This window comes from Helianthus annuus, chromosome 7 (assembly GCF_002127325.2).
Source record: "Helianthus annuus cultivar XRQ/B chromosome 7, HanXRQr2.0-SUNRISE, whole genome shotgun sequence".
In the NCBI taxonomy this organism is placed as follows: domain Eukaryota; kingdom Viridiplantae; phylum Streptophyta; class Magnoliopsida; order Asterales; family Asteraceae; genus Helianthus; species Helianthus annuus.
Genome location: NC_035439.2, coordinates 120,273,642 through 120,299,601, shown reverse-complemented (window position 1 = coordinate 120,299,601; position 25,960 = coordinate 120,273,642). Strand labels below are relative to the sequence as shown.

At 33.9% G+C, this 25,960-nt stretch overlaps 3 protein-coding genes and 1 long non-coding RNA gene across 4 annotated transcripts; 3 read left to right on the top strand and 1 right to left on the bottom strand.

The window, feature by feature from the left end:
- Positions 1-653: 653 nt before the first annotated feature.
- Positions 654-5,234, top strand: LOC110866824. Its single transcript, XM_022115972.1, has 9 exons — positions 654-747; positions 840-1,130; positions 1,210-1,443; positions 1,699-1,965; positions 2,089-2,527; positions 2,648-3,588; positions 3,751-3,975; positions 4,098-4,952; positions 5,194-5,234. The coding sequence occupies exons 1-9, from the start codon at positions 654-656 to the stop codon at positions 5,232-5,234; spliced, it is 3,387 nt and encodes a 1,128-aa protein (XP_021971664.1).
- A 500-nt stretch (positions 5,235-5,734) lies between these two features.
- LOC110866825 (ATP-dependent DNA helicase PIF1-like) lies at positions 5,735-6,853 on the top strand. The gene has a single exon (XM_022115973.1). The coding sequence runs from the start codon at positions 5,735-5,737 to the stop codon at positions 6,851-6,853; it is 1,119 nt and encodes a 372-aa protein (XP_021971665.1).
- Positions 6,854-12,123: 5,270 nt separating this feature from the next.
- LOC110868358 (aquaporin PIP2-4) lies at positions 12,124-14,330 on the top strand. Its single transcript, XM_022117489.2, has 4 exons — positions 12,124-12,635; positions 13,196-13,491; positions 13,767-13,907; positions 13,998-14,330. Exons 1-4 carry the CDS (start codon positions 12,332-12,334, stop codon positions 14,109-14,111), a joined length of 855 nt encoding a protein of 284 aa, XP_021973181.1. The 5' UTR covers positions 12,124-12,331; the 3' UTR covers positions 14,112-14,330.
- A 7,444-nt stretch (positions 14,331-21,774) lies between these two features.
- Positions 21,775-24,087, bottom strand: LOC110867283. The gene is made up of 3 exons (XR_002551480.2): positions 23,636-24,087; positions 22,421-22,687; positions 21,775-22,114 (listed from the first exon to the last, which is right to left on the bottom strand). It is a non-coding gene; the product is annotated as an uncharacterized LOC110867283 (long non-coding RNA).
- Positions 24,088-25,960: the final 1,873 nt, after the last annotated feature.

The window sequence follows — 25,960 nt, the reverse complement described above, 5'->3', positions numbered from 1 at the left end:
CTCTTCACAGATAAGTGTATGTTGTATAAATTTTCTTACCTTATTGATTTACGTTTTAAATATTTTACTTTCCTGAAGTTTATATTTTGTTTGTTTTTTTTATTTTAAAAAATATGCAGTCTTCTCAGAATATGTCTCTCAATATTGATGCTTCAGAATTTGAATCTCAGACATCTGATGGTTTCAAGGTATTTGTGTGAATTTTTGTTTTCTTCGTCTTTGTTTTATTATATATATGTTCAACTATGAGATGCGTTTGTAACCTGTTAAATTTGTCTTTTGTTAGAACTCTGGTGCCAAAAGAATCGAAAACACTACTCCTGTGTCTAACATGGCGAGCACCGTTTCACCTGTTTCATTGGATGTCACTGATACTCCTGATTCCATGTTAGCTAAGGATGAAGTGAAGCGAAACTTGGTTCAAGTCTATGATGTTGAAGAAGATTCTCACACATCTGCAACGAAGCTCCAAAAGTCTGGAGAGGTTCAGCATTTCAATAGTGCAGAGAAGAGGAACCTCTTAATTCCTAAAGTTGAGAAATAGTTTTGAAGTTGTCATAACATTAAGTTATTTGGTGACTTTTGAGAAGTTGGTTTTTGTTGATGTCGTCTAAAACAACTGATTGTTTGAATTATAGTTTGCATTTTAGAAAATGTCTCACATTCGTAAAGGTTCATCCGCATCAAGTCCCGATTTACGTAACATAAATGTGAATTCAGGAAATCCTTTGTCTGATATATCTAATGGTATGTTCTTAAAGTATTTTTTTTGAGATATTATTTATTCAATTATCTTTTCATTTCATTTCATTGTTTTACTAATTCATATATCATCTCAGTTGATATATGCAGCAACACTGACAAAGCTGAAGCTGTTCAAAGAACAAAAGCTAGAAGAATATATTCCAACAGTAAAAGATTCAATACAACCTCATCGCAGAGTCAATCCACACTAAATTATTCAACTCAGAATAATAAAGAAAATTTAAGTTCATCCACATCTCCCATGTATAACAGATCATTTTATAGCCGTGGTATAAACATCAATTTTTCTTGTGGTTTATCATCTTCGGAAATTCATAATACGAATCTTCCTTTTTCAACATATCCTTCACATGATATTTCCAATGGTATTTTCAAATCTATATTACTTACTTTATTACAAAATTTCAATTTATATAAATTTAACTAATGTATATGTCATTTTAGTTTCTATACGTAATGTAGACAAGGATGAGGCTGCAAAAAAAAGGAAGGCTAGACGTATATATTTGAATAGCAAAAGATTGAATAAAAATTCAACACAGACTCAATCGACATTAACTTCTTATACTAAAAATAAAGAGAATATTAGTCCGAACACTACTTTTACGTTGAATAGATCATCTTTTAGCGTCCTATCAAGTATCAATGTCTCTTCCGGTTCATCTAAATTCAATTCAGGTAAGACGCGAGTAATGTTGTGTTTATCAAATTATGAAATAAGATTTTTTTCTTCTATCATCAAGTGTTTTAAAAAGCATAACAACTTTATTTCTCTCTAATTTTACTAATTCATGTCATTTATGTACATTAATTTTCTTTTATTTAACAATATTATTATCAAACTTTTTTATATATACTTAAAGAAATTATATATTTTTTCAGTTTGTTTTTTATTATATGATTTTATATCTTTTGTTATAATAATTTTTATAGGAAACATTGCATCTTCCAGTGGTATTCCAAGAAACATTACAAGCAACTCAGCATCAGACATGATACCTTCTTCATCATCTAGAATTCCACCAAATACTGTTCTAGCATCAGACGAACCTTCACCATTGATAAGAATGTCATCAGGAAAGCGTAAATTAGTAAGAAAACGACGAAACTTAACACCTATACCTATTATTGATTTGACAACAGATAATGATAACGAGGTTGCTGTTATCATTGATCAACATTTAAAAGGTGTTTCAAAAGGTAAAGCTAATCCTCTTTTATTTACTACTGCTTCACATATTTATTTTCATATTGTTTTTTAACAACATAGATTTATTATGTTTAATAACATTAATCTTTTAACTGAAATAAAAAAATGTACAGACTACTTGGATCATGGTGACCAGATAATCGTGTGTCGAACGTGTAACGCAAAGCTATGGAAAGCAGAGGCGGATAGGGGAGAACATAAGCGAAATAAACTTAACTATTTCCTTTGCTGTTCATACGGTAAAGTTTTGTTACCTGATTTTAAGCAGCCTCCTGAAATTTTGAAAGATCTATATGTTGGCGTCAGTGCGAAGAGCAAATTCTTTTTAAAAAACATTCGGCGTTATAATTCTATGTTCTCATTTACATCTATGGGAGGAAGGATTGACAAAACTATCAACCGTGGAAATGCACCTTATGTCTTTCGATTAAGTGGTCAAAATTATCATACTATTGGGAGTCTATTACCTGATGATGGAAATGAGCCAAAATTCAACCAGTTGTATATATACGACACAGATAATGAAATATTTAATCGACAAAATGCTGTTGGGTATGTATTAATTTCATAGTCTTTATAATTACCTATATTTGTGGATTTATTTTATATGATATTAATGTTAGTAATACATATATAATGGCTATTAATCCATACATTTTGTTAATTTTATAGGGGCTCAAACACTTCTTTTACAATAACTGAGTCAGCTTTTGATGTTCAGATCATTGAGGAACTTACACTTATGTTAGACACTAACAACGCTTTGGTTAAAATTTATCGACAAGCTAGAAACTGTTTAAATGAAAACCCTTACATTGACTTGAAGCTTTGTCTTATTGGTAAAAGATCCAAAGATGGTAGGACATATAACCTTCCTGAAGCTTCTGAAGTTGCTGCATTAGTTATTGGAGATCTGACTCAAGCTGTTGAGAATCGTGATATAGTAGTGAAAAGAAGATCTGGTCGGATTGAGCGCATAAGTGAATTACATCCTTCTTATCTTTCTCTACAACACCCTCTTCTATCTCCATATGGAGAAGATATGTACAGGGTTGACATTCTTCATAGAGGTCTCAATCCAGACACGAACAGCAAACGTCCAATGTGTACTATGCGTGAGTTCTTTGCTTATAGATTACAAGATCGTGTCGATAAGTTTTATGTGATTCATAATGCAAAAAGACTTTTCCAACAATTTGTTGTTGATGCTTACACTATGATCGAGAGTGAAAGGTTGTTTTACATACGGCGACAACAAACTCATTTGAGGTCAGAAACTGTTCAGAATATTCAGAATGCAAATAATGCTGGAAAAAAAGATATGTCAAAAATTGGAACACGTATCTTTATTCCATCTTCCTTCACTGGCGGTTCTCGATATATGATGCAAAATTACTTAGATGCAATGTCTTTGTGCAAATGGTTTGGGTATCCAGATTTTTTCATCACTATTACATGTAATCCAAAATGGCCGGAAGTGCAAAGGTTTTTAAAAGATACGACGATAAGGCCTGGAGATAGACCGGACATTTTGTGTCGAATTTTCAAGATAAAACTAGATTCCATAACAAAAGACTTGAAAGAAGACAAGTTGCTCGGTAGAGTTAATTCTGGTATGTTTATTTATACGATAACATTTAAAGGCTATTGTTTTTAAATAACGTTACTTTATTTTTTATTAGTATTATTATTATTAATCTGTATTTAATGTTGATAATATAAGTTAGTTTTATTTTTTTTCTAATTTATCATATTTTTGTTGTTGTACTCTGTAGTTGTCTATACTGTTGAGTTTCAAAAACACGGACTTCCTCATGCACACATATGTGTATTCATGCATTCTGACAGCAAGATACTATCGGTTGACCAACTAGATCCAATCATTTCTGCCGAAATTCCAGACATAGCCGAGGATCCAGAGTTATATAAACTTGTGGCAGACTACATGATTCATGGTCCGTGTGGTCCTCTCAATATGAATTGTCCTTGCATGATCGATCGTAAGTGTTCCAAGAAGTTTCCTAAGAAATTTGTTAACGAAACATGTTTGGATAAAAAAGGATTTCCAGTTTATCGTAGAAGGGATTCTGGCCTATCTGTTGTAAATCACGTGTGAACGTAGACAATAGATATGTTGTTCCATATAGTAAAGTGCTGTTAAAAAGATACCAGGCGCATATTAACGTTGAATGGTGCAATCAAGTTGGTTCTATCAAATATTTGTTCAAGTACATTAACAAAGGCCCAGATAGAACTACTCTTAGAGTTGTTGAAAGTGGAAATCAGGATGAGCAGGAACCTGTAGTCGATGAGATAGAAAAGTATTACGATTGCCGGTATATTTCTGCATGCGAATCTGCTTGGAGGATCTTTTCCTATGATATTCATTATCGATATCCCGCAGTTATTCGATTGCCGTTCCATTTACCTGGTCAGCAAAACGTAGTATATGGCGCAGACGATGACATTGACGAGGTTCTTAACAAACCATCTGTTGCTTCTACTATGTTCTTATCTTGGATGAAGTGTAACGAAAGATTACCTAAGGCACGTAATCTTACTTATGTTGAGTTTCCATCAAAGTTTGTTCGCAGTTGGGATATAAGGAAACGACATCCTTTAATCGGTAGGATTCATTCGGTGTTTCCTTCAGCTGGTGAAGCATACTACCTCAGAATATTATTGAACAAAGTAAAGGGACCAAAATCTTTTGAAGATATTCGTACTGTAAATGGTACTTTGTATCCAACTTTCAGGGACGCATGCTATGCGCTAGGGCTTTTGGATGATGATAACGAGTACATTGAAGCTAACAAAGAAGCTAATTTGTATGGAAGCGCTACTTATCTACGGACGTTATTTGGAACAATGCTGATGTCTGGTAGTTTGTCTAGACCTGATTTTGTATGGGAGAAAACATGGACGTATTTATCGGATGACATTTTATATAGACAAGAAAAACATTTAAATGTTGATGGTATGTCTTTTTTTTAATTTTTGCATGTTATCTAATATTCAATTAATATATTTATTAATTTAATTATTTTTTGTTTATAATTTTTTTATCTGAATGAAATAAAAAAAACTTCATTTGTACAAAAAAATGTTTATTATTTACCCTTCAAGTTCATTTATATCATATTTACCAAAATATATTTTAATACTCGAAAGTACGAATTATTATATTATTAAATACATCTTCTATTTTTTTTTTGCAGATTTAAATTACTCTGACGAAGAAATAAAGAATTTGGCATAAGAGATTGAGAAGTTCTTACTTCGTAATAATTCATCTCTCAGGAACTATTCAAATATGCCTTATCCTGATGATGAGTCTATTTCTTCGTCTAACAATCGATTGATCAACGAGGAGTTATCTTATTACCAAAATACCATGGAAGATGAGTTGAATAATATGTTACTACTTTTAACAGATGAGCAACGTAATGTTTTTGATCAGATTATGGAATCTGTTAGAACAAACAAAGGTGGTGTCTTTTTTCTTTACGGATATGGTGGCACCGGTAAGACCTTTCTTTGGAAGACATTGTCGGCAGCAATTCGAAGTAAGTCTGAAATTGTTTTAAATGTTGCTTCAAGCGGTATAGCTTCTTTGCTACTTTCTGGAGGTCGAACAGCCCATTCTCGCTTTTCCATCCCTCTGAATCTAAATGAGGATTCTCTTTGCCGCATGAAGCCTGGATCTGAACTTGCGTGTCCTTTAAAAAAAACACAACCATTATATGGGATGAGGCTCCAATGATTCATAAACATGCCTTTGAAGCATTGGATAGAACCTTAAAAGATATATTGATGCCTGATTGTTCAAATAGCGAAGCTTTACCATTTGGAGGAAAGGTAATTGTATTTGGTGGTGACTTTAGACAGATTCTTCCTGTTGTTCCTAATGGCTCTAGACAAGATATCGTGAATGCTTCCCTGAGTTCGTCATATATATGGAATAAATGCAAGTTACTAACGCTAACAAAAAACATGAGGCTCACTGTTGGCATGAATCATGGTGATATTGACAAGACAAAAGAGTTTGCTAAATGCCTTTTGGATATTGGCGAGGGAAAACTTGGTGGTCGCAACGACGGAGAAGCTGTTATTGATATACCTCAAGAACTGTTGATTACTGAGTCCACTAACCCTATTGGTAATCTGATCAACTTTGTGTATCCTTCGATACTTGAATCGTTCAATGATCCAAATTATTTTCAGGAAAGAGCCATACTTGCTCCTAATAACGACGTTGTTCACGAGATAAATGATACCTTATTAGCAATGTTTCCTGGTGATCATAAAGAGTATCTAAGTTCAGATTCCATCTGCCAATCTGAGAATGTAACTGACCATATTCGACACAATGTTTACCCCCCCGATGTTCTAAATGGTCTTAAAGTTTCAGGAATGCCGAATCATAAGTTGGTTTTAAAAGTTGGTGTTCCTATCATGCTTTTACGTAACCTTGATCAGAAAAACGGTCTGTGCAATGGTACAAGATTACAAGTCGTAAAACTTGGTGATCGGATTATTGAAGCAAAAGTGATTTCCGGTAATAATATTGGTACTAGAACTTTTATACCAAGGATCAATCTTTCCCCCTCTGACAAACGAATACCTTTCAAGCTTCAAAGAAGGCAATTCCCGATAGCTGTGTGTTTTGCAATGATGATAAATAAAAGTCAGGGACAGTCGTTATCTAAGGTTGGTTTGTTTCTAAAGCAGCCTGTTTTCACTCACGGACAACTATATGTTGCAGTTTCAAGAGTCAAAAGCATGGATGGTTTAAGGATGTTGATATTAGATGTTGAGGGGAACGTTACTAATAAGACTACAAATGTTGTATACAAAGAGATATTCTCAAATTTATAGTTTCATTATTTTAATATTAATATCCAACTGTCATATTATTTATTGCTTTATTCCGAAATTTATATTTCCATTTTACTTTATATTTTTTTTTTACATTTCATTTGTAATATATATCACATAAAATTTATATAAACAATCTGAACCACATATAAACAAACACAAGTGTGAAATGCAGTCTCTCACCCAAACAAAGTCCATTCTCCTTCATGAACATCAGCCAACCTTCGATTGCATACCTTACAGCATTTCCATTCTTTTGGCGCCTAACATTCATTTTCATGGTTTTTCCCTTCATGTTCCTCACGTTTAACTCATGAGATTTATTTCTGAATCCGGCTGCTCTTACAACATTAGCAGGCATTCTCTGCATGCAAATCCGTATTTAAGAACTCAATCAGCCATATTCATGTTATAATATTTCAGTCTATGATTTTTATGTAAAAAATACATACCATGCGGTTTTCTCCTTTCATTGTGAAATCATATTTTCCAATTTTCTCAACAGTAGTTGTTTTTGCAACAACTTTTCCTTCAACCTCCAATATCTTCAATCCATGATCATCCCTCTTTCTTTTTTCCTTTACCTTAATTTTGAACACATACATTATATTTAGAATAAAATCTAAATTTATAATAAATGTTGATCACTACATATTGTTTTTTTATGATAAACGTACCATCCGTTTCCGAGTTATCTCTCCATCTGTTGAGATCTTTTGCATTTCAAATTCTGTCCTGCATATCAGCTCCTTTCTGACCTCCGCATGACAATATGCCTCTACATGTTTTCCTTTCTTCGTAACCTATTAAGATAACCGCTATCTTTAGATAACAATAACCATTGACGCCTAATTAAATATGTCTATATATATTAATGAAACTAATACTTTATTTTTATGTTTTAAATAATTACATCATATTTTGTTGCTTTGTTTGTCTCTTCTGTCATCGAAATCTTTGTTTCTACCTTTGACTTTTCTTTTCCAGCAATGTTCTTAATCACTTCCTGTTTTTTACTACTTTCATGAATCTGTGTATCATAGTTAATAAAATTACAAAATCTGATTGTAATGTGTTTTAATCTACATAAATATAAGCTTATTACCTCAGAAATCATCTCATCTATGGAGTCATCATCATCATCACAGAAGGTCTGTTATACAATAAGATATTAGCAAAAGAGACGTATTTATTACTAAACTGTTATAGTTTAAGTTGATAATACTTACAAACTGGACGTTTTTGTAGTATGTGTCTTTAGGTATCTCCATCAGAGACTCATCTTTACTTTCTTCTTTTTTCGTCAAAACAACCTCAACTCCTCGACGATAAATCTTTATCTCAAATGTTTTGCTGTCCGTCTTCATCAACAACATTATATCATCATCTTCTATCCCAAGATCATCAAATAAATTCGGACAACCTTTCGTAAAAACATAATTATCATTTATTTTGTCCGTCTCAACTTTCCAAATCTGACCTACTGCACATATGTTATAATAATCGTTGACTGGCGTGTAAGAGTAACATTTTGTAACATAAGCTTCGGGAATCACCTGAAAAGTTTAGTAGCATTTTACTCTCAAATATATATGTATATCATTTATTTTACAACTATAATAAAAAATAGATTCATATATAGTTGTATACTTACTATTATCTTTAAAATGCCGTAACGGTTTACTGTTACGAAAGATTCACCACATATGTTGTTGACGAAACAATCCATGTAAATATCTTTATCTTTGATTATCCTTAAGCGCAAGAATGTCTGTTTTTTCAACTGAAGATCCCTTACGACATTTTTCCAACCATCAGTTATAACCGATTCCCCCCTTATACTTCTCAAATAAACTGTCCAACTTCTTTCACTTTCATGATGTATCATTAGTTTAGTTCTTTGCCAATAATCACCGTATACACTCTTAACAAAGCCAATTGGCAGCACCTGTTGTTAAATTTATGTTAAAGATATTATCTAACACAAATTAGATTTACTTTTTTTTTGTAACAATTGTAACATACCAGTTTCATCGAGTAATCATCATCTAACACAGTTATGCATGAGGAACTCATCTTTATGTACCTGTAACCAATGATGTATATATTTGATTACAATATACAATAATACAATATACAATATACATATAAACAATAAGAAAGGAACTGTTATCTTATCAATGTATTTAGTCCATCAATTTATAACAAGATAACTCTTTTTTTAGTCTTTAATCTTACTGTATAGTTATATTCTCATATATAATGAAAACCTGATAAACTTTTCAATCATTCAAATAAGAATGTTAAACAAAAAAACCATAAGTTTTTTCACAATAACATTCACAAACTATATCAACCAAATAAGTTTAACCTAAATTTTATACTTTCAAAGACAAACAATACAATGTAATCCGTTTTAGATAAACATAAGATACACAATAAATAACATTGTTAATCAAGATTTTTAATGTTATAACCTAATCAATCATCCAAAATACAATGTTAATCAAGAATTTTTAATTTTCACAATAAGATGCACAAAATATATCAACCAAATCATCTAATTAACAGAAATTATATATTTTCAAACACATGCAATAGGATCTAATTTCTTTTAGATACACATAAGATACACAACATTTAATTTCATAACAATGAAAAACCTGATTTCACGTGTAACTTATCAACAATCGCCGGAAATACTTCGGTGAAGTCACTCAAACCGAAAATTGCCGTTCAAGTCAGTTGATAATAAGTGTGTAAATCAAAGAGGAGATTGTCGTTAAAATGATCGGAAAATATGTCGGTAAACTTACTTTACCAATTTCTTCTTCACCGTCGATTTACGTTTCTTGAGCCAAGTGAATTTTGATTGAAGATGATGGAGTGTTGCAGCAGGTTTGATATGATATGTGATGATTATAGTTTGTATTTTATTTTTAATATTTAGGTATCGATTTTATTATTTGGTATATATCCGTTAATTATGTCATAATATTAAACTAATGTTGTTTATTTTACCCATTATGTATTTGAATATTATACAAAAATATCTATTCACTAATTACTACTAATATTTCGTAAAACCTTTTAATCTGTTAAATTTTTATTACTAGCAATATTTTGTAAATCTATTAAATTTTTATTACACATTTACAATAATTACATTAATTTCTATACTTTTGTACAATATTGAGTTTAATAATTATTTACATAAATAGTTATAAGAACTTTTGATTCTATAGTATCTTTAATTATACTTTCCAATTTTCTCATATAAATACATGCTGATATTTTTTTCTTTCATTCTATGTGTTGCCATTACTATTCGATTGTTAGTATTCTTTCTGAACTGTCGTGTTTGGGTGAACATGTATCGTCATGGTCCGTATTTCATCATAACTGTACTTGATCCACTATCCCTTCAACAGGTACATAACTTTCATTATTGTTTTTATAAACTATTTATTAGTATTGTTTGATATTTTATTCTAAAGAAATTTTCCATTTATTTTTTTGGTTTTCAGGCTATACCTATATGTATGAGTAGATTTATATGGACGAATAAGTTACAATCCTCAACTGTTAGTCTTAAATTTGATGAAAAGCATTTATGGTGTGTTCGCATCAAATTAATAGAAGATGTATTCTACTTCACGGATGGATGGCCTGAGGTTTTAAATTACTTTGGCCATGGATATTTCTTTATTATTTTCAACTATCTTGGTGATCGTACTTTTAAGTTCAAGCTTTTCTGTCATGATCCAAATAAAGAGTGGGGGAAACCGTTTTGTAAAATTATTCAAAATCCTTTACAAAGTCCAATGGTACGTACTTTTATTATAGATTTATATTTTTTTTGTCTCGATTTATGTAAAACATAATACTCATAAATTTTATAATAATTAATTTCTTTACAGGTTATACCAGATACTTTTCTTTCAGAACATTATGATTATCCTTTACCGGATAACAAGGTTATACTTAACGTATCCGAGAATCATAAATGGGAAGTCCGTATTAGAAAGATTGGTCCCAAATTATTGTTTTGCTGATGGTTGGTTTAAATTTATTGAAGATCTCAGGTTAAATCCTGGCGATATTTTGTGTTTTAAAATAAACGACGTGAAAGATTTTAATATTACCATATTCAATAAGCACGTCGTCAAGTTTTGTTAAAGAACACTCCTTTGACTGAGCAAGAATTTGAACATATTACCAATGTTGAAGGTTATCGACAAGTTAGTGACGATCCTAACTATCCTTTTTTGCAATGACAGTATCTAATGAATTGGTATTATACTATGCTGTTTTATGTTTAATTTTTAGTTTTTTTCATTTAATAACATTAACATATTTTTAATGTGCTTACAAAATGTAGATCCTTCCCAAATTGATTACTGACATAAGTGGTTTAAATGAGTTTTCTGAAGTAAACATCAAAGTTGTTAAAGGAAATACTTGGGTTAAGAATCTTCGTACACACAATATTGATGGTCAAATAAGGTTTGTCAATCAATTTATTATCTTATTTATTATTTAACTTTCACTGTATTTGTATATGAATTACTAACATTTTCTTTCATATTTTATCTAACATAGGTACGGTGTTGTTGGATGGCATGATATACTTGAAGCTGAACATATTTCCTTAGGTTACGATTGTTTTTTCAACTGGTCGAAAACGAATTCCAAGTTATTGGTTACGAAACTCCAGCAAGCATAAGTGCTACAGTAATAGACTTTCACTTTTTATTTAAAATCCGAAAAAACAATTACCTTACATTAACTTTTCGATCACCCTTTATTTACGTTTCCGGTACAATGCGTTTGTTATTTTATCTATTTTAAATTCAGATTGCCATTATAATTTTATCCTAATAGTCCGTTTATGATAACTAACGTAAGTCATTTATATAAGAAAGATGAACATGTCATTTTTCAACACCGCGAAATTCGCGGGTATTAACATATCATATGAAGTTGTGCCATTTATAGTGGTTTTAAATTGTACATTTTTAACCAGAAAATCAAATCGTATTTCCTTCATTTACTTATCTTCTCACTTTTGTTAGATGTATAGTACGATGCTTCGTTGTATTTTAATCTTCAACTTCAGATTTCAATAGTAAGTTCATGCGTACAGTTTCTTTATGATCAGTATAATCGTATTTTTTTCTAAAAAAAAAATATCATTTCTCAACACCGCGAAATTCGCGGGTATTAGCACTAGTATCCAATTCAAATGCATAGAACTATAATTAATTGCTGCGTTGAATAATTGAATTGCAAGATTTGGACCACAAATCGGAAATTTTACACCTTTTTTATAGTCTTTAATTAAGGTTCCAATCATTCCACATTCGTATCGTACCAATATAAATACTCCTACTCTCTTCAACTCTTCTCATCATCCACCACTCTAATCTCTCTCAAACACTATATATACAACCCTTAAACTAATATTATAGTCTAACAATGGGCAAAGACGTTGAGGTTGGAGGTCATGAGTATGGTGCAAAAGATTACCAAGACCCTCCACCGGCTGCCCTCTTCGACGCGGAAGAGCTCACCAAGTGGTCTTTTTACCGAGCCATCATTGCCGAGTTCATTGCTACCCTCCTCTTCCTTTATATCACTGTCTTGACTGTCATCGGCTACAAGTCCCAAACCGACCCCGCCCATAGCCCAGACCAATGCGGCGGTGTTGGCATTCTCGGCATCGCCTGGGCCTTCGGTGGCATGATCTTTGTTCTCGTCTATTGCACTGCCGGCATTTCAGGTTAATAACTTTTATCTGCTAAACAAACGAGTATTAATGACGGAAAGTAAACGGTATTCAGTCAATGAGAAATATAAGGTTATTTATTATTTTTGCAGTGTGTCGGTAATTTTGTCACTAAAAAGTCCGTCGGTAATTTGCACTGGTTTTTGTCTGTAAAAAAAGAATATTGTTGACGGAAAATCATCAAAATTCCATCATTATGATAAATGCATCAGTAATTCGTTGTTAACTTTTACTATTAAACAAATGCGTATCGTTATCATAAAATCATCGAAATATCCTTGGTATAGAAAATAACTTTACTAATTATGTATTGTTTTCGTCGGTAATTCCGTCGTTTAGAAGTTCATCAGTAATTCGTTGCTAATATCCATCAGTAATCCAACTACACAAGGCCATATTATATATATTTCCGACGGACTATCACCGACGGAATTTCATTGGTGACCATAGTCGCTGACGGAAACATGATTTGGTGTTATTAATTTGTTTAGTTGTTTTCATTTAGTTAACTAGTTGATTAATTTGATAATAACTTTGGGATGGATTTTGACCAGGAGGACACATTAACCCTGCGGTGACATTTGGGCTGTTTTTGGCTAGAAAGGTGACACTCCCAAGGGCGTTCATGTACATCGTGGCTCAATGCTTGGGTGCCGTATGTGGTTGCGGTCTGGTTAAAGCTTTCCAAAAGACTTACTACAATACTTATGGCGGTGGTGCCAATGAGCTCGCAGATGGCTACAGCAAAGGCACTGGTTTGGGTGCTGAAATCATTGGCACATTTGTCCTCGTTTACACCGTCTTCTCGGCCACTGATCCCAAGAGAAATGCACGAGATTCCCATGTCCCTGTAAGTACTACTAATTATTACTAGAAAACTGAGCATCTGCGACTAAAATTTGCAAACAAAATCTAATTGGTCACAAATTAGCTACAGCTATTAGTCTGGTCGCAAAATTTGATGCCGTAAATTCAGTTGCAAATCATTTGAAATAAATAATTTAGGAATAAAATAATATTTGCGGTTGTAGAGTTGTCACAAAAATAAAAATAAAAATTTGAAAACAATAATAAATATAAAAACTCTTTATGTTTTTTTGACATATATAATTGTTTGGATTTAAGGTATTGGCACCTCTCCCTATCGGATTTGCCGTATTCATGGTTCACTTGGCCACCATCCCAATCACTGGCACTGGAATCAACCCGGCTCGTAGTTTCGGTGCCGCTGTTATGTACGGAAAAGAAAAGGCCTGGGATGACCAAGTAAGTTTTACTAGCTATCACTGTCATGTCTTGCACCATGTTGTTCTAAGTTTGTCCCACAAGTTGATCATTTATGTGAACTTTGTGCAGTGGTTATTCTGGGTGGGACCGATGATTGGAGCCGCGGTAGCCGCCTTCTACCACCAGTACGTATTGAGGGCAGGTGCTGTCAAAGCTCTTGGATCCTTTAGGAGCAATGCTTAGGAGCCAGAGCTTGAAGTTTGCAGTAATTTCTATGTTGGTTTGAAAAAATTGTACAAATGTATTTGGTATTTGTGGCACTTAGTTTTTGAATGTGCCCACTATGGTCCTACTTTTAAGTCCCTTAAATCTTCTTTTCTATATCCCTTTAGTCCCACTTGTTTTGTTGTAACTAAAGGGGTATTTGCTACTCAAATAGTAAGATGAGGTTTTGTTGCAGTATTTCATATCTTGGCTATCTTTTTTTTTGAACGGCAACAAAATCAATCCCAAGCACTCTCGGGCTCCCGCTGAACCAAAAATACCCCGAAAGGAACCCAAGTCCACCACAAATTTCGAAGAAAACCCGGTAACCCACCCGCCCGTAGGCACGACGGTGAAAATTACCTATAAAACCTATTTGGCTCAAGGATCGAACCCAGGTTTCCCTGGGTCTCCTATCATTGCCCACCAGTGTCTCACTCTGCACCAAGTGAGATGAACCAGCATCTCCCAAGAGAAATGCAAGTCTTCCACCACTTAATCTAGAGATCACTGGCTTTCTTAATGTGTCATTTAGAGCTTGTAAGTCTTCACTACAAGAAATCTTCTCTGACACGTCGACTTTTCCCTTTTCCCGACGACTTGTTGTTGGGTCTAGTCAGTACAACTGCGACGCTGTAGCTCAAACGGTCGCCGCGATAGCGTCGTCGGAATAAATCAACGTTTAGCGACGACATGCCGTCGCTAATAGGTCATTGGGAGAAAAATAAAAAAATGTCAGTCTTGCTGATGACCAGTCAGTTTTACTAAACAAAAAGATATTCCTTCAAATTTCTTCAAAAACAAACCTTCAAAGATGAGATGTTGTCGTGACAAGACTCAAAACCTTCAAATTTCTCCATTACATACACAAATACACATATAAGCTTATACAAATTTTAAAAAACTAGGATTGGGACCCGCCGCAATACGGCAGGGATTCTTTAGTTATAACTAAGTTGATCTACGACCCGTACGTTATGTTAAACCTGTCAAACGGGAAAAAAAATAGACGATTGAAAAACATTCACCCACACACGCACGTTGCGTCGTCTTAACTCGCAAAATTTAGAACCAAACGTAAAAACGTTAAACCAAAGACGCACGTTGCGATGTGTTAAGTCACAAAATTTAGAACCAAGCATAAAACGAAAAATTTGCGGAAAATGAAAACTATAAATAAACAAAGTTGAAAATAAACAAAGTTGTGAGGATAGATTGCAAAAGATAAAAAGTTTTAGGGTAAAAGTAAAAAAAACAAATAGTTTTGGGTTAAAAGTAATTTATGAAATAGTTTTGGGTGAAATGTAAAAAAAAATCATTTTTTTTTTGGAAAATCCCCAAAGCCAAGGTTACAACAACAATATGCATAACCATTTTTTCTTTGGAAAAACCCAAAGCACACCCCGCGTTGCAGCGTGGCGTAAAACGGTGTCAAATAGTACTAATGCCACACAACCATCATCGACCACCAACATTGAGTCGACCTAGGATCTGCGTGTTGCGACGAACCTGTCAAACATGAAAAAATAGAGGTAAAAACGTTGAACTACACATGTTGAACCATAGTCGTACGTTGCGTTGTATTAACTCGAAAAATTTAGAACTATACGTAAAACGAAAATTTGCGAATGATGAAAAATATAAGTGACAAAAGTTGTGAAGTTAAATTACAAATAATGAAAAGTTTTGGGTTAAAGTTAAAAAACAAATTATGTAGGGTTAAAATTGTCAATGGTAAAACTATGGATTAAAAGTAAAAGATCAATTTTTTTTTTCTGAAAAAGCCCCAAAGCACAACTTACAAATTGTATTGCATATGTTTGTTGCTTATTTATAGTAACTAGGGTTAAGACCCGCCCGCGTTGCGTCGCGGGTACATCGTAAACATTGAATGGATTAGTCTAAACGTTATATGATGCATTAACCATATGAAAACACACATTTCGACGTATCTAGTTGAACTCAGTGTAACCTGTATAAGCATTGTGATTGGATCAAACGTAAAGTAAATGGAATTCATATCGAACAATCATAACGTATTATATGTGACCCAACTTATACAGAGAAAACGTAACGGGTATGAAGGAAAATATGCACATGTAATCGAAAGGGATTAATTAGAGCTTTTGAAAAAAGGGGGGAAAATAAACCATAATTTGACTCCACTCGGTTCGAAACAAACTTTACGAAACATACATAAAATAAACATGAAAACATATTATATTTGACCTGAATCATTTCCCAAAAATTTTTACGTCTAAACGTGGAACGACTTGAATTTATACGAAAACGTACATAGAAATATACACGTAAAAATGGTTTCTTTAAACGAAAACGTATTATATTTGATCTGACTCGTCTATAAAAAAAAGTTTACGTCGTAATGTAGAAGAAATCATATTTACACATACCCGTACATAAAATATGCACGTAAAAAATAGTTTTTAAGTAAAGGAAGTATAGTGGTAAATTAAAACAAAAAATTAGTAAAAAAATTAATAGGTAAAAAACGTTCGTAAAACCGTGCCAAGTAGCACCAATGCCACAACCACATCGACTCTCAACATCATAAAAATAAAATAGATAAAATGGTAAAAGTTACACTGAACGAAAAGCAGACTAAAATCGTTGAACCACGCACACCCGTTACAGTGTCTTAATGCGAAGAAATTAACCAGAAACGTAAAACGTAGAAAATAATAACTTAGTCGATCTACGACCCACCCGTTGCGGTGAACTTTTTAAAAGGGGAAAAATGGACGCATTGCGACGGGTTTGTCAAATATGAAAAAATATAGCAAAAACGTTAAACCTCACATGCACGCTACGCCATTTTAACTCGCAAAATTTAGAACGAAACGTAAAACGAAAAACTTGCGAAAGATAAAAAGTATGGGGTACGAAAGTTGTAAATAATAAAGTGTTGTGTTAAATTATAAAAGATGGAAAACTTTGGGTTAAAAATAAAAAATGAAAAGGGGTTAAAATGTAAAATATGAAATGTTTGGGTTAAATGTGAAAAACCTAGTTTTTTTTTTTTTGAAACACTCCCCAAACACAAGGTACAAGTCATAATGCACATATAAGTTGCTTATTTATATATGGAATAATAAAATAAAATATATACACATAACTAAAAAACAAAAAGAAACTAACTAAAAAAACAAATTATACCTTTAAACGGCTTCAAAGCGAGTTGTGGTCGGGATAAGTCTCAAAACCTTCAAACGAGAAGTCTTCAGGATAGCTTTGTCTCAAAACCTTCAAATCCCCTCCATTACCTATACATAAACAATATCACAAATTTGGGGGAAAATCACATTTTAGATACGATATCAAAAATTTTTGGGGAAAAATAAACTATAGTGGTACCTGGTGGTTGACCTTGTGGTAGACGGTGATGGTAGAAGGCGGAGATGGCGTGACGGCGGAGGAGAAGGTAGACAATGGAGATGGCGGTGGTGTATGAGGTAGCGGTGGTAGACGGCGTGGTGAGAGGGAGTGGTGGTAGACGGTCTACGTGTGTGTGAGAGAGAGAGAGAGAAAGAGATAGATAGAGAGAGGGAGAGTAGGAGTGAGACGACTGTGGTTTGTGAAATTTGAAGTTTAGAAAATTGGTTCAAGACATTTAGGGTTTCAACCCTATCGTGACGACCTATCGCCGCCGGGAAAGCATCTATAAAACGACGACGTATTTATACACCTGCTCAATCAGCGTTTAGAAAATAAATACATAAAAAGAAAAAAACTTTTCCTGACAATTTGTCATCCGGTTACGAACCTATTTTTTTATAAAATGTGGAACCGGGTAAGAACCTACGGGTTTTTGAACCCGAAACCGATTTTTCAATAAAGCGGGTAGGAATGGAACCTTTTATAAAATGTGGAACCGGGTAAGAACCTACGGGTTTTTGAACACGAAACCGATTTTTCAATAAAGCGGGTAGGAATGGAACCGGTTCCATCACTGCCTCTATATAAAACATTAAAACCTCAAAACTTATTGGACACTCTATATTCTAATACTGTGACTTTGCTATGTTTAATGTTATAACGTTAATCGTCGTGTAAAAAAAAACTATTTTATATAATTCGTTAGAGCTCTTTTTCTCCGATTCGTACTGGGCACTTGAATTCTCAGGGTCGGTCCTGATAATATACATCCTAGAAATCAATTTTAGAGCAACACGTAGTTAATTATGACATGAGATTAACACAAGAAAAAAACATCATTAGCACAAAATGTTGATGAAATGTAAAGAATTAAGATCATATGGTGTTGAATTTGACTGTGTATGTTGCTTAAAAATGGTGTTTGAAAATGTACATAACATTGAAGAGAAAATTTGTGTCTTTTAAAATATGCGTGAAAATCTAATGTAGCAATACACATTTGGATACTTATGAAGCACATATCATTTTTCTCGGAGAAGTGTTCGATGATCGGCACGTTACTATAGAATATGATTGGTCAGTGGAACACAGATGGCAGAAGAGTAGTGGTTGGAATATGAAATAATGCACGAGAAATTGAAATGGACGGTGGTGGATGATTGTGACTCGCCTACTCCCACAGTTCATCATGGTCGGCTTCATACTCAATTATTAATGCTACAAGTCAAAAAAAAGAACAAAAATAATAATATGGCGGTAAAGAGCACGGGGAGTGGAACTGTAGAAAATGGGGATGTTAGGTGAAAACGAGCCCCACTCGGCACTCGTTTACTAGGATCTCAAATAGAATTTATATGCAATAAATGAGTTTTATAAGGGGATATATGCAATTGCCCCTATTTTTTTTATCATCAATCTAATACACTTCTATTTTTACACCACGCTCCACATCGGCATGGCGCAGGATAGAAGTGGCCGGGGGGGGGGGGGGGGCGTTCGACTCCCCGAACTTTTCGCTCAGTACTGTCTGATATATAATTTTCGTATAGAACTTTTTAGGTATATACGTTTTCAGCCCCCGGTTTTATAATTTTTTTATGCATATATGTTTTCAACCTCTCGGTCGGAAATCTCAAGCTTCGCCACTGCACATCAGTACTTAGATCTTGACCTTTGTAAGATGGACATCATTTCACACACCTAAATAGCGCTTAACCAAAAGCCCTTTCGGTCTATACTTTCGTCCTCAATTCTTGAATAGGGGCAATTGCATATATCCCCTTATAAAACTCATTTATTGCATATTTACCTGGCCCAAAATTAAAATTGCATATATCCCCTCCCTTCTTGAAAAAAAATTACAAATTTATCTATTTTGATTTATATTATTAGAAATTAAATATATGATGACTATTTTACCCCTTTTTAATTAAAACTTTGTAAATTACAAATTTACCTATTTAAATGAAAATTCCTCAATGTCTTATTAAAACAAACTTTTACCTCTGCTTGAATCAAAATCTCTCAAGATAATCACATATATTGTTAATTCTTTTTACATCTCATACAAACTGAGTACCAATGGTGTTCACATGAATCAAGTTTACTAACGACTTGTAACCTTTTAGTCTGAGATGGAGTCACAAATCGTCTAAATGGAGTAACAATCGCTGCTTATACTTGGCTCTTATGATCTTTTTTCATAAGCGAATGATCAGACATGGCTTATAAATCCTATTAACAAAGCACTAGCCCCAATTGCAAATCCAGAGAAAATATATTTACTGGCGAATGGTCAATCCATTTCTAAATTTATACCACAGTCAAACAATATGATTAATTTGCACGAAACAGATCGTGTAATCATTGACTTTAATATTGGAAATTTCATTATAGTTTTCAAGAAAAGAAAGTTATTATACCAAATTAGAATATGTAAGATAACATGTTGCACGGAACGTCGACTGGAGCGAAGCCACTGCCACCTGAACACCGATTTGGACGTTGGCCGGAAGTGAACAATCGTCTCCCATTAATTGCGTGTCTCCTTGCATTGTGTTTTTGACAGGTTTTTCTTATTTGAAAGGGCAAGTTTTTCTTATTTGAAAGGGCAAGTTTGGTATTATTTGAAATATATTTAAGAGAGGGGATATATGTAATTGTTTGTTTGGGTTGGGTAAATATGCAATATCAAAGCCATAGAGGGGGATATATGCAATTTTCCAAAAAAAAAATAAATATGCAAGTACCATTCTCAAATTCATATTTGGAGTCCGGATAGAGTCGTGAGCTTAGAAGCTTAATAATATTTGAACACATATGATGGTAATTATTTATTTGATATAACAAATCTAATTAAGGGTTGTTTGTCAGTCTTCTAATGTTTCCATTAAGAGGCTATCTTTAAATAGGTCAGTTCACTTAAATGGCATCTCTTAAGGGTATCCGGTGTGGGAGTCGGCAAAGTGAGTTTACCATTCGGTAAACACCACCACCAAACTAGTTTACCGCTCAAACTTTACCAAATCGGTGGTGGGTTGTCGATGTGGTGAAGAGTGTGTGTGTGGTGGGGTGAGGTCCATGCAATCTCTCAACCAATCACACCTTTTTTTTTTAAATTTACCACTTCAGCAAGTATCTAAACCATTGCCAACACTTTTCAGCAAAGTTTAAACACTTTTCACTGATTGACGTGGCTCACTCTGATTGGTTGATTTTTTAGTTTGTCACTCTCAAGTGTTTAACCACTCCTTACACCCTAATGGTTTATGTAAGCTCTTAATGGGTAAGGTCAGAGACAAATTGTGTTTATTCGGTTGTCTATTTATATAAAACTAGTAAAATATTCTGCGCGTTGCGGCGGTATGTCACATCGTATATTTAACTCGAGTAAAACCATGGAAATGTAGATAAAAACTCTCGTGATGAAATGTAGATAAAAACATTTGTGACGGTATATTCGCAAATCACGAAAAAGTCACGTCGTAAATAAAACTTGAGTAAAACCGTGATACATCCAAATTTATTACAATTAATAAATAAATTTAATAGACAAAAACTATAATTAGTCTAAAAGTAAAAATAATATAGAAAATATAACACACAAACTGCTTAACATATTTAATAAATGAAAAAAAAAAACCATTTGAGTATAAAATTATTAGTTATCTATTTGGTAAAATAATTATGTCTAGGTTTTATGTATCTAAACTTAAAAAGAAAAAAACTTTTGATGTCTAAAAAAAGAGTTAACTTTATTGTAGTTAGTGATGTAATTTAATATATACTAGTGGGATTCGTCAGGTGTTGCGGCGGACATTTAGTTGGTATCGTTTTGGTTTGTTACAATAATACATGTACGATATCAACACTTAATATAACAATCTCGTTATGATTTGTTACAACAACACATGTACGATATCAACACTTAATATAACAACCGAAAAATATACACCCAATATGATATTTACACATGTTTTTTAGCGATAGAAAATCCTAAAAACGAATAACAATGCCGATTCAGATAATGTCAAAACCGGTACTGATGTTCGATTGTTTGTGATGACACCGGCCGTAATTGATTTGGTCTATAAAGCATTTAACTATATCATTAAAATAACGAAAAGAGTAAACCGCGTCAATTTATATAAAAACCAACTTTTATCAAAACGTATATAAAAGTAAACATGTCACAACGGTGTATTGGTAAATTTATAAAACATTTAACTATATTATTAAAACTAGGATCTATCACCCCCCGCAATACGACGGGGATCCATTCATAGCCGTACTAAATAAAACCAAGTATTTGTTACACCGATGTTCCATAGCTGCATCGCCTAACTTATATATGAAAGTTGCACAAAACGAAGCTATACAAATGTTGTGTTGTTTAAAATTTATCATAACCTAGCAGACTAACACGTAGAGTGATATGTAGACAAGTTGTGCAAAAGATGGACGAGGGCCTATTTTGGGTTCAACCTACCTGTTCTTCATTGTCGGCAGCTTTTAAAAGACTCTTTTTTCAGCTTCTTCATTCATCACGCTCTCCACTTTAAATCAACACAATTTAAAAAGCTTTCCACCTATATAAACAAGTAACGTTCAAAGTTATTATATTTTGTATTTATATGGGAAGATTATATTCAAAATACATCATGAAATGTAATTACTAAAGGCCTACTGCAACTTGATTAACCCTAATGTTTTAAATTTTTTTAATCATTTTTGAACAGCAGGCTTGTCAACTTAAAAAGAGTTAATAATCTTTAAGGTTATTTTGTTTCGAGGCTCCAGAATGCGAAGGTTGGAAGAATAAAAACTTCTTTTTTAAAGAACTATTCATCGTATTTAACATTATATAAGTATGCCTATATGATAATATAACACACCATAGCTCTTTAACGACTGCGCAATCTACAAGATTCCTTCAAGTTCGATAGCTCTTGTCGAATTCGGAATCGAAGAGTTGCAGCATCAAGGTAAGTAAACGGCCTTGGATTACCAACAAAGTCATAGAAAGCATTGTGGCGATTTGTTCTTGACTACCAAATGCGACAAACTTGAAATTTGTTTGAAGTAAAATATGGAAAAATAACAATACTTGATGCCCACAACCAAAGGCCATGTCTTTGATGTTAGCAAGGCAAGGGGCATAACTGCATAAGACAACAAAAAAAATCAGCACTACTTGAATTCAACAAAGAATAATGTTCATGCAAAGTAATTTGAAAGTATTGTATGGATTAGAAACTCCTTTTGAGGTGCAGCTAGCAAAAATGGCCAGCGAGTAACGGATCAGAATGGACTCGAGCCGAAATGCTTAAATTTTATGAGTGTCAAAATGGGAAAGGATAGTTTAAGTTGACCCGCAAACACTTTCTTATGTCGTCTTCATGTTTATTCTTTTACTTTTAAACACTTGAGTATGCTTCTAAACCAGTTGACAAACATACTGGACATAAATTATACCTATAACAAACCCATATTAATGCCAAATAGTAACCAATCAGCAGAGCAAATCGCCTTAACCTAACGTAATAACCAAAAAATAGACAACTAAACAAAAAAATATTGTGAAATTGGAGTAAAAGTTTCAACTTAGATTTCTTTTTACATGTTAATATAGATAGGTACGTTTTATCTATACTTTTGTACAGAACTGATTATCTTAAATAAGTGAGTAGTCACAATTCAAAAGCAAGTATAACCAGAAAATCACTAATCATAAATCAGTAAGAGAACATGCATCAAAACACCCAGAAAAACTTCAGTTATATTCACCACGTCCTTGACCTTAAAACCAAGTTTTGGGCAATTCCGATTCTCAGTCTCGTGTTCATCTCCTTTATCGCCGGCACAAATGTTTACCACATACATTCAAATGTCTTAACACAGTTATCGGTTCCAGATGTAAAAGTGGAATTAAGAGAACACATGCACACCGTTTAAAAGCAAATAAAGTTAACATTTGTCGACTTTCTATGAAAAAACACGACCCGAATCCGGGTGAAAAAACCGTAAATGAAACTCAAATTTTACATTTCTTGAACATGAACAATCACGTAATTGTGCGTGAAATACATTAGAACTGAAAGAAAACATACCGATTATAATAGTATTGATTGAATTACAGTAGTGAAGAGAAACGATTGCTTTGGAGATCTGATATCATGCCTACTGAAACCTGCAATTTCGTCGATGATTTTGGTGTAACCATCAAACGACACTCGGTATTAATTTCGTCGATGATTTTGGTGTAACCATCAAATGAATCTAGAAGGATGAAGCAGGTAACGTTCTTCAGAGGCAATCAACTTAGGGTTGGTGCTGGTGGCTACAGTGTACAAATCGTGACACATTTGAAGGTCATTTATCTAGGGTTTTTATATTGAGAACATTATTTTGTGCATAATTATCTCTCCTTGTTTCCTTCTCAATCAAAGATCCATGCATATCTCCAGCCATTATTCTCTTTTATTAGTTTCCTTCGTTTGGTCTATTGTATTGTCTATTTAAGGCCCCTTCTTCTTTGTATTTGATCATTAGAAAAAAGGCATATGCCAAATGAATAAAAACTCTGAGTACCAATTTCTATATGGTATTAGAGCGGGTTGTTGAACCCTAAAAAAATATACACTTCGGTTTCTTCTTCGCCTCTCATTCAATCGACTCCTGCTCACCGCCATGGCCGGTGATGACCAGAGCCGAACTAAATCCAATTCCGCTGCCGACAACCTAAATCAATCGAGTCCAATCCCGGGATTAAACCGTGAGAAGTACAAACAGTTCATCAGCTCGTTCACTAATGACGAGATAATCCAGTGGATAGCAAACATGGGGGCTAGATTAGGCGATGATGGCAACTGGATCGTTGATTCAGGGTGTGCCAAACACATAACCTACCTTCTCAATCTGTTTCATGGCAACCTAAAAACAACACGCGAACTACCCGTAAGAATTCCAAATGGAGACTCTATACCTGTTAAAGGGAAAGGGTCGTCCACCTTACCAAATGGGACTGAAATCTGAGATGTCCTATACGTTCCAGATTTTACTTGCAACCTATTGTCGGTTAGTCGGTTGACTCGAGACCTTCATTGCACTGTAACCTTCTTTCCGGACTTCTTCGTAATGCAAGACTTGAATTCGAAGAAACTGATCGGAACGGGTAAATGTCAACATGGCTTATACCAGATGAAGATGGTCGAACGAGAAAGGAAGGCTATGTGGGCGTCGGTGGAGGTATGGCATAAAAGACTTGGTCATGCTTCTAGCGGTAAACTTTATCGTTTTGATTTTGTCAAGAATGTGTCTTTTAAAACTATTGATTGTGATTCGTGTGCTAAAGCCAAGCACACCCGGTTACCTTTTCCCATAAGTTCTATCAAAACCAAAGAATGTTTCGAATTGTTCCATTGTGACCTTTGGGGAAGGTATAGAACTCCTTCGCTTTCAAGAGCAAACTATATTATAACGATCGTGGATGACTACAGTCGATCTGTTTGGGTTTTCCATCTAAGACACAAATTTGATGCGGGTGACCATCTGATATTTTTCCACAAATGATCAAAACGCAATTTGGAAAATCAATGAAAAGGATTCGTTGTGATAACGGGGGGGGGGGGGAGTTTATTTCAAACCGAATGCACAACTTTTATGCTCAAGAGGGCATAATTCTTGAGACCACTTGCCCACACACACCACAACAGAATGGTGTTGTAGAACGTAAGCATAGACATTTGCTCGAGACTGCACGAGCACTTAGATTTGAGGCAAATTTGCCAAAGAAGTTTTGGGCCGAGTGTGTCATGACAGCGGCCTACATAATCAATCGTCTCCCATCAAACACCATTAACAACAAACCCCATTTGAAATTTTACATGAAGAAGAACTTGATTATGAACATATGAAGATTTTTGGATGCCTCGCTTACTTTCGAAATACCGACACAGATGGAGACAAATTTGAATGGAAAGGGAAACCCGGGGTATTTCTAGGTTATCCACCGGGAACAAAAGGGTACAAAATATATGACATTACCGATAGCAAAATGGTGGTGTCAAGAGATGTGAAATTTGTTGAAAATGTTTTTCCTTTCAAGAGCATGGATCGTATCGACAAAAGCGAAAATGAGAAACTTTTTGATTTTCCGCCCTGGTATTACAATGAGACTAATGAAGGCGAACCCTTAGTCACCCCTCATGTTAATGGGAACGAAGAAAATCAGAATGGAGAGAATGCCCACGGTCACGAGGATGATGTCGAGACCATCAGCCATGAAGTTTTAGTTGAGGCATCGTTGAACACCTCAAACATTAATGATCAAGATCTTAACAATGCACAAGTTGTAGAACATGAAATGCAAAACAGTGCTGGTCCTTCTGAACAAAACACTTCGGTTCGAGATGAAGAAAATGCCCAAGTTCGAC

Bases quoted from the DNA above. Each gene is read 5' to 3' on its own strand.
- LOC110866824 (XM_022115972.1), top strand. From the start codon at position 654: ATGTCTCACATTCGTAAAGGTTCATCCGCATCAAGTCCCGATTTACGT. The intron at 1,131-1,209 runs GTATTTTCAAAT...ATGTCATTTTAG, and splicing joins TTCACATGATATTTCCAATG to TTTCTATACGTAATGTAGAC. The intron at 3,589-3,750 runs GTATGTTTATTT...TGTACTCTGTAG, and splicing joins GCTCGGTAGAGTTAATTCTG to TTGTCTATACTGTTGAGTTT.
- LOC110866825 (XM_022115973.1), top strand. From the start codon at position 5,735: ATGATTCATAAACATGCCTTTGAAGCATTGGATAGAACCTTAAAAGAT.
- LOC110868358 (XM_022117489.2), top strand. From the start codon at position 12,332: ATGGGCAAAGACGTTGAGGTTGGAGGTCATGAGTATGGTGCAAAAGAT. The intron at 12,636-13,195 runs GTTAATAACTTT...GATTTTGACCAG, and splicing joins TTGCACTGCCGGCATTTCAG to GAGGACACATTAACCCTGCG. The intron at 13,908-13,997 runs GTAAGTTTTACT...AACTTTGTGCAG, and splicing joins AAAAGGCCTGGGATGACCAA to TGGTTATTCTGGGTGGGACC.